Here is a 9,208-nt window from a genome sequence, read left to right on the forward strand (position 1 = left end):
AATCTGTGCTCTGCCCTGTACTCACCCTTCTGCTTGCGGCCACAGGAGGTTGGGGCCTAACACAATGGCCATGTTACTGGGCGTCATCTTGTTTACATCTTGAAATTCTGACAGCTTGGATAAAAACTTGATCAAGTATCTGAAAGGGAGTCAGAAGGGCCAGGCTCCACCAGGGCTCTACCCCCGCCGTGCTCCCCCAGCACAGGGCAGACTCTTCTCTCCCGTAGCCCATCTTACGGACAACCAGACTCATACATCCCGCCTTATAATGAAGATGCAGCACGCATCAGGACACGAGGGAGCTTTACGGACAGACGGACTCAGATCTCACTCGGCTCCCTGTCAACATCTCCGTCAGTTACCCCTGGCCAGAGAATTCCCCCTCTTTCCTCTCGACTCCATTATCGGCGACCTACAGTGCCTCCTGTTCTTCAGACCTCAGTCACCCGCCACCCTCCCGTGTGCAGAGGTGACAGGCAAAGGGTCCAGGGGTCACCGGCAGGGACCTCCACATGCTCGGGGTGGGATTACCCTCAGGGGGGGCTTTGAGGGCTCATGGAAAAAGAAGTTAAACATAGAACTAGCACATGAGCCAGCCATTCGCTCCCACAGATGTGCCCAAGAGCAATACGTGCATGTACACACTTGTGCACAGGAGCTCACGGCGATATCACTCAAGTCGGCCAGAAAGCGGAGGCCACCCTAACGTCCAGCAAGGGAGGACCGGCTAAGTAAAAGGCGGTCCCTCCACACAATGCAATACTAGGCACCCACGAAAACGAACGAAGGAATACTGACACACGCTACCGCGTGGAGGAGCCTTGAGGACGTTATTGAGGACGTTATGCGATGTGAAAGGAGCCGGACGCAAAAGACCGCGTGGTGTAGGGGTCCCCCTGAACAGAGAAGGCGGAGCAGCGTCTGCCAGGGGCTGGCTTGGGGGAGACAACGGGGAGTGACTGCTAATCGGGGTGACTGAAATGGCCTAAAACTCAGTGGTGATAGTTGTGTGACTCTACAATTGCGCCAACAACCACGAAACTGCACACTTCAAGAGGACACAATGGTATGTGACTTCCATCTCAAGAAACTACTAAAGGAGGGGTGCTTGGGTGGCTTAGTCGGTTAAGTGTCCGACTTTCGCTTGGGTCATGATCTCACGGTTCGTGGGTTCGAGCCCCGCGTCGGGCTCTGTGCTGACTGCCAGCTCAGAGCCTGGAGCCTGTTTCAGTCTGTGACTCCCTCTCTCTCTGACCCTCCCCTGCTCACGCTGTCTCTCTCTCTCTCTCTCCTAGAAATAAATGAAAACCATTTAAAAAAAAAAAAAAAGAAACTACTAAAGGAGCCCTACGGTAGATGGCTCTTGGGATCTTTTGTTAATGTTTGTTTGTTTATTTAGGAAGAGAGAAAGAGAGAGAGAAGACACATGTGAGCAGGGGAGGGGCACAGAAAGAGGGCGCGAGAGAAAATCCCAAGCAGGCTCTGTGCTGTCAGTGTCGAGCCCAACGTGGGGCTCGATCCCACAAACTGTGAGATCATGTGTGATCGGACGCTTAACCTACTGAGCCGCCCCATACCTGTTGTAAAATATACATGAAAAGTACCCTCTTGATAATTTTCAAGTGCATAGTCCAGTCACTAATTAAGTGCCTTCGCACTGACAAGCACCCATCGCTGCCGTCCGTCTCCAGATCTTTTTCAGCTTCCAGAACAGAAGCCCTGTCCCCATTAAACGCTAACCTCCACTCATGTCCCCCTCCCCCAGCCCCTGGAAACACCCTTCTACGTTCTGTCCCTGTGAAAGTGATGACTCCAGGTACCACATACGTGTGGAATCACACAGAACTGGGCCTTTGGCGTCCGGCTTCTTCCATTTGGTGGCACGTGCCAGAATTCCCTTCCTAAAAAGGCTGAATATTGCAGTGTATGTATCCTTTGTATCTTTTACCCATCGACGGCCACTGGGGCTATTTTCGCCTCTTGGCTATTATAGATAACGCTGTCATGAACACGAGCACGCGACCATCGAGTCCCTGCTTTCAAAAATCCATGGGGCACATCCAGATACACCCAGATGTGGAACCGTGGGCTCATATGGTAATTCTGTGTTTAATTAAGGGTCCGCCGTACCGCCGGCTCCCGGGTTGTTAACGGGAAGGCGGAAATACTCAGGCAGATGGCGACAAGCTGAAAATCTGCGTCTAGGGAAGCACGGAGGAGAGGTGGCGGGGCCGGGAGAAGGTGCTGGCGAGCCAGAGGGAGGAGGAGGCAGAGGGTGTGAAGGAGCAAAGAAGATGCATAGAGCGGCGGGAAGCGAAATCCGAGGCGTAGAGAGAGGAGTGAGAGACGTGTGGAAAATAGCTGGTGGGGGGCTGAGCAGCAGAGACGTTCTGGCCACGGCTCCCGGTTTGCTCAGTCTCCTACAGGTGCGCCTGGACACCTACCTTTGCGATAAACCCACGAGAGCTTTTCTTTTTCTTTAATTTTTGAAAAAAAAATGTTTAACGTTTATTTATTTTTGAGAAAGAGAGACAGAGACAGAGCGTGAGCAGGGGAGGGGGAGAGCGAGAGAGGGAGACACAGAATCGGAAGCAGGCTCCAGGCTCTGAGCTGGCTGTCAGCACAGAGCCTGATGCAGGGCTCAAACCCACGAACCGTGAGACTGTGACCTGAGCTGAAGCCAGACGCTCAACTGACCGAGCCACCCAGATGCCTCTTTTTCAAATTGTTTTTAAATGGTTGGTTATTTTTAATTTACACCCAAGTCAGTTAGCATCTAGTGCAGTAACGATTTCAGGAGTAGAACCCAGTGGCCCATCCCCTACGTATAACACCCAGTGCTCATCCCAACAAGTGCCCTCCTTACTGCCCCCCACCCATTTAGCCCACCCCCCACCCACANTTTGCTTCCCTTCCCTTATGTTCATCTGTTTTATAACTTAAAACTTAAATTCCACATACGAGTGACATCCTGATATTTGTCTCTCTCTGACTGGCTAACGTCACTCAGCATAATACCCTCCAGTTCCATCCACGTTGCTGCGATTGCAAGATCTTAAAATAGGTTCCGTTAAGCTTTGCTTGTCACAAATCAAAGGACGTAACGGCATGAGCCAATGGCCGCCCAAGTCCCAGAGCGCCCTTCATTCTGTTTCTCTGTCTGCAAAATGGCGGGGTTGTGTGAGGTTGAAAAGAGCGTCTGCGCATTAACCTGGGAATGTCAGGGAACCCTGACACCCCGTACGACGCCGAGCTTGCTGGTCACCGTGAGCTTTAGCCGGGACACTGTATGTCTGTGGCTCCAATAACCCTGATCCTGGGTCTCCGGGACCCATCCACTTACCGGATGTTGTTGTGATTGGCCTTGGGCAGTTTTTCACAAGCATTCCACAGCGCCTGAAGCCTCTTGTCTTGCTCCTGAATACTGGGAAATAAACCAGAAAGCCACTGGGTGAGTACCAATCGAGTGCCAGTGAAACCTCACTGGCAATCGCACTAACTGGTCACTGCCCTCTTTCGGTGTAAGAAGAGTAAGAAGGTGTAAGAAGAACTATCGGGGTGCCTGAGCGGCTCAGTTGGTTAAGCATCCGACTTTGGCTCAGGTCAAGATCTCACGATTCGTGAGTTCGAGCCCGCGTCTGGCTCTGTGCTGACAGCGTGGAGCCTGCGTGAGGTTCCCTCTCTCCCCCTCTCTAAATAAATAAATAAATAAATAAATACACACATACACACACAGATAAAAGAAGCCAACTATCATGACTGACACTATCAGCAAGCTATTACTATTCAAGGGCTTAGTCACTACTATTTCCCTCTTTGTGTTCTCCGTCTTGTTCTGGAAGCTTCCACTGCACCAGTCACTTGTCTCAGGTGAACGCATGCTAAGGTAGCAGGCGGGGCAGAAGGACAGAGCCAGACACCTGATCTAGAATAAGTGAGGGGTGGGTCCTGTCAGGAGGCAGAATCAGGCAGAGAACCTGAGATACAACAGAACAGGCTAAGAGCTCAACCTACTTTCACACCAGGGGGCAGGCAGTCTGCTGTCCAGTCCGACAGGTATTATTTAAGGCATATTAAGTCCCTTAGCATCTGCCACTTAATAGATGTTCAATACATACCTTTTGAAAAGGAAAATTATATGAGCTCAATATACACTTCAGGAAATTTGACTTTCAAGATCTAACTTAAGGATGGATAATTTCCATGAGCTGAAGAGTCTCCACACTACAAAAGGTCCACTCCCAAGGTTTAATTTATATTTTATTTTATTTTTAATTTAGTTTTTTACTGTACTTTGCATTTTATTTTACTTTATTTTTTATTTTTTTATTTAAAATTTTAACATTTATTTATTGTTGAGTGAGAGAGAGACAGGGTGTGAGCTGGGGAGGGGCAGAGAGAGAGGGAGACACGAATCTGAAACAGGCTCCAGGCTCTGAGCTGTCAGCACAGAGCCCGATGTGGGGCTCAGACCCACAAACCAGGAGATCATGACCTGAGCTGAAGTCGGATGCCTAACTGACTGAGCCACCCAGGCGCCCCTAATTTACTTTATTTATAAGCCCTCTAAGAATGAAAAGAAATTACATCTAGGACTCCATTTTGTATACGTTTCTCCTGAAAATCTATACCAAGGCTTACGTGGCTAAGAAGGCCTTTCTTTTCAAAGAGTCTTTTCTCCAGAAAATCTAAAAGGGACAATGTCAGCAGGGTGACGGCCCAGCTTTGACCCTTGACCTGGGGCCCAAGGCAGGGAGGTCTACCCACAGAGCCTCCCCAAGGCAAGAACAACTCTCTTTTCCCTCATTTCAGGCTTGGGGAAGAGGTAAGCGTTCTCCAAAACACATTTCTACTAGGAAACTGAAGACCCCACTGATGAGGCTTTACTAACTTCTAGGCTTTCATTATTCCAAAGAACACTAGCATTGGCAACCTTGTCCATGCCTCTTTGGGTACATATTCCAGTCCCTCTCCATGATATACAGCAAGAAGCACAGTCATAGTATCGTAGGCTACGTAAGCTTTCATAATTTCAATAGATACTTAAATCAACTCCAACCAACAGCACACTCCAGAAATGTGGCATACTCACTTGGAAGCCTGAATCCACTCGTCATAGAGTTCAAAGGTCATAAGAGGTTCTGGCAACTCTCGGAGGTAAGATTTCAAAGCTCCTGGACACAAAGACAGTATTGGCTACAGGCCACTTGACATTGGTCAGGGCACGTTCTACCAGCCTGCATCACCCACGTGGGTTACATCTGGGGATGGGTTCCCCGGGCCCTCAAGCCAAGATCAAACAGTGGTTTCCCACGTGAATAGAGGCTCTGGCATGGCGGTGGGACCTGGGCTTCTAGTCGCGTTGGCTCCCCCTCTTATTTCCCATCAGCACCTCGTCCTCTCTTGGCTCACTGGGGAGAACTTTCTTCAAGGGGCCCTCGCAACCAGCCTTAAAACTGAACCCTGAGTAGATACATCTGAGCATTCTGGGAATCCACTGGTTCAAGTGTCACGTGACCACACACCCTCCAGGCTGACCCCTTCCCCGGGAGCCTCTACAGCCCAAGGGAGCGCCTTGCTAAGGGGCGGTGGGTGCCCACCTGCAATTGCGTGGGGGTCTGCTGAGTACTCCTGCACATCCACCACACAGCAGTCCAGGGCGGCTTTCAGCTTCTTCAACTTGGAGGCGGACGGCGCCACCCGGAAGAGTCCCTGCCGACAGCACAGAGGGTCAGTGCACAGTGTTGTAACTCAAGGGAAGGGCGGGAGAGCAAAGCGAACAAACAGGAAGTCTCCCCACTCCTTTCCTCTGAAATCTCCTTGATGCGTTCTGCCCATCACCATCTTCCAATATGGCGGCTGCCTGCTCTCTGAACGTCTCCTCCTTTGGTCGAAAGCAATTCTGGAGCAGGGACTGAGCCTCACCCACTGTTGTGCCCCCAGTGCCCAGTGTGGGGTTACTCGTCATTCTGATTCAGTAAGTATTTGTTGAATTAACGAGCCCTGGGCATTCCAGCTTCTTGTTCTTTTTAAGACATATTTTGGAGAACTGATACGTGATCAGACATGGAGTCTAGGAAGTTCAATACGACAGGCCTATAGTGTCAGTGAGTGTGTGTGAGTGTGACTGTGTGTGTTTCAGGAGACACAGGGCCGTCCTCAGGGGTTGGGCAAACTAGGGATGGCCTGGGAGGGAGCAATGCCTCCTTCGGACCTTCCGTGTTTCATTCTTAGAGTTACTTCTGACTCAGCGTCACCTCTTCCAAGTGAACTGCTGAGCTTTGTACAAACGTGAGCTCTGAAGAGAGAGAGAACAGGGATGTGCTGAGGGGCTGCTACAGGTCAGAGTTAGACGCACACCCTGTCACATGTGGACTGAAATGCTACTGGCTTCGGCTTCAGCTTCTCACCTCCTCGCACTCGGAGACGCCAAGCCCAGGCTGAGAAACGGGCTGGCAGAAGAGACCTTGCTCTTTCAACCCTTCGTGGCCGCCGTGCTGATCTCCCAGTTTTCTTCAGAAGAAAATGTTCCTGGTCTGAAATACTGAGTTTCTGGCCTGCTAAGATCACGGACTCCCTTCTAAGTAGATGTCTGAAGCTCTCTGGCACGTGTGCAAGGAAGCTCCTTACACACGTTTGGACTGGTGCATCAATAAGGCTGCTGTGACCAGGAGCAGGCTACAGCATGTGTTAAAGAAACGGGCTGGATCATAAAGCCATGCCTCTACCGTGGAGGAAAGCCAACAGCATTTGGTGATGGACAGCACAAGGAGGAGGGAGTTGGGCTGTCAAATAGAAGCCTATAGATTTTTTATTGTGTTCCAAAAAAAAAAATTATTTTTAAATGTTTATTTCTGAGAGAGAGAGAGAGAGACAGCAAAGGGTGAACAGGGGAGGGTCAGAGAGAGACGGAGACACAGAACTGGAAGCAGGCTCCAGGCTCTGAGCTGTCAGCACCGAGCCCGACGCGGGGCTCGAACCACCAGATCGAGGCCTGAGCCACAGCTGCACATTCAACCGCCCGAGCCCCCGGGCGCCCAGCTGTGCTCCTGAGAAGGCTGTTTGACTGAACCACATAAAGACCAAGAGGAGGAAGAGGGGGTTCTTGCAATAGCCAGTGAGTCCGGTTTGGGGGTGGCCGAGGAAATGGTGGTAAACGTGAAGTAAAGCCCAGAGCAGGGGGTGAGCCCCAAATCCTCACGGGGGGCAGGGCCAGGCTGGTGGTGTTTGCACAGATGACCCCAGTGCCGCCGGCAGAGGCAAGGGGGGAACTGGGGAGCCAAGGCGAGTGCTCGGATCAAGGACAGNACAGAAAGAGAAATCAAGGGCCGTGTCTTGTTAAGCACAGAGACAGGATGCCTGGAGTGCGCCAGAGGTCCCTCGGGGCCGGCACTACCCCCTCCCACCCCCTCCCTCCCAGAGCAGCTTACGGGAGCTGGCGGGGGCCTGTCCTGTAACAGCCCCATGGTCGGGCCCGTCCCGGGGAGGAAGACACCTGCAGGGGGCTGGGGGAGCCGCGCCCGGACCTACCTCCTCCTGCATCCCGCATTCAAGCAGCATCGTCACACAGGCCTCAATGGGGAAGGCGATCTCGCGGCCGCTGATCATGAGGTGCTCCTCCAGGGGCTTCCCAAAGGAAGGCTTCTCCACCCAGGCCTCTGAGCGGGCAAGCGAGCGAGGCCAGTCGGCAGTTAGTGAGGGTCAGACAGGTTTTCCCGACCATCAAACACTCGGGGGACCAGCTGGGTCCGGGGATGAGGGAGAGGGGCCCACGGCTGGCTAGCTGTGTCCGGGGGCCTGGGCGCCGTGGGGGCCGCGCGTGAGTGTGGTTCTGTCGGGGCGCCTGGGCGGCTCAGTCGGTTAAGCATCCGCCTCTTGATCTCAGCTCAGCTCGTGATCTCTGGGTTCGCGGGTTCAAGCCCCACATCGGGCTCTGGCTGAGAGCACGGAGCCTGCTTGGGATTCTCTCGCTTTCTCTCTGCCCCTTCTCCCCTCTCTCACCGTAAGTAAATACACTTAAAAACAAGGAAAACCTGTGGCTCTGTTGAGAGCGCAAGGGGGGCTGGAAGACGGATGGGGTCTCGGCTCTCTGTTCCCCACCCCGAGGAAGGATCGCACTCACCCTGTTGTGCTTTTATCTGGGGCAGCACCGCCTGGAGGAGCGTCAGGGACTTCCTGTGGTACTCGGCCTGCACCTCTATCAGCTGAGAAGACACAAGACACGCTCATCCCTTGCGGGAGGGCGGGGTGCCCCCGTGGAGGTGGGCAGCCTCCCTCCTGGGGGGGGTGGTGCACGGAGCCCCCTGCCCCCTCGCGATCCACCCGCAGTGACGACTGCTGCGTGCTTCCTCGTGAGCCTCTCCAGCAAAGGAGCGGAAATCCGGGGGGCCGGAGGACCACGAAGGAATGGGGGGAGCACCCCAGGCCGGGAGCCTGACCTGGCCCCACCTCGCCTCCCACCCCGTCCTCAAAGCAAAAGCAGCCAAGGGAGGCGCAACGGGAAAGCACAGACGGGAAACGCACATAGAAATCTGCCTGGAAGTTTCGCTCGCCTGGAAGACGCAGCTAAATGCTAGGCCGTATGTGTCTTGGGTTCTGCAAAGTGAGTTTATACATTTTTTTCTAGTTTATTTCTTTACTTTGAGAGAGAGACAGAGAGAGGGAACACTGGGGAGGGGCAGAGAGAGAGAGAGAGGGAGAGAGAGATTATCTGAAACAGGCTCCGTACTGTCAGTGCAGAGCCTGACGTGGGGCTCAATCCCATGAACCATGAGATCATGACCTGAGCTGAAATCAAGAGTCGGGCGCTTAACCAACTGAGCCACCCAGGCGCCCTCTGCAAAGTGAGTCTCATGTAAGTGATCAGAAAATGTGTGGCTTGGGGTAACCGGGTGGCTCAGTCGGTTAAGGAACCGATTCTTAATTTTGGCTCTTTCACGGTCTCGCGGTTCGTGGGATCGCAAGCCCCATGTCGGGCTCTGCACTGATAGCGTGGAGTCTGCTTCGGACATTCTCTCCCGTCCCCCCATCTGCCCCTGCCCCTCCTCAAAATAAACTTTAAGGAAAAAAAAGAAAGAAAAGAAAACGTGTGTGGCTTGACCCACCATCCTCTGCAAGTACCCTGGTGGTGAAATAGCTCTGGCTCTTGTGATTCAGCCCTGAATTTGGCCTTCAATTTGCCCATTTTGACCATCCCCCCCGGCCGCCC

At 52.8% G+C, this 9,208-nt stretch overlaps 1 protein-coding gene across 1 annotated transcript in view; it reads right to left on the reverse strand.

Annotated features, from left to right (window-relative positions):
* The window catches only part of ARHGAP44 (Rho GTPase activating protein 44), a 75,961-nt gene that overhangs the window by 26,687 nt on the left and 40,066 nt on the right, over window positions 1-9,208 (reverse strand). The window contains exons 10-15 of the mRNA XM_077746716.1: window positions 8,123-8,204; window positions 7,531-7,658; window positions 5,601-5,712; window positions 5,093-5,174; window positions 3,344-3,424; window positions 26-139 (exon numbers count right to left, since the gene is read on the reverse strand). Of these exons, the coding sequence (XP_077602842.1) occupies window positions 26-139; window positions 3,344-3,424; window positions 5,093-5,174; window positions 5,601-5,712; window positions 7,531-7,658; window positions 8,123-8,204 (599 nt within the window). The remainder of the gene's footprint in view (window positions 1-25; window positions 140-3,343; window positions 3,425-5,092; window positions 5,175-5,600; window positions 5,713-7,530; window positions 7,659-8,122; window positions 8,205-9,208) is intronic.

The sequence above is a fragment of the Crocuta crocuta genome, unplaced genomic scaffold, assembly GCF_008692635.1.
Source record: "Crocuta crocuta isolate KB4526 unplaced genomic scaffold, BGI_CrCroc_1.0 scaffold139, whole genome shotgun sequence".
Taxonomy (NCBI): Eukaryota; Metazoa; Chordata; class Mammalia; order Carnivora; family Hyaenidae; genus Crocuta; species Crocuta crocuta.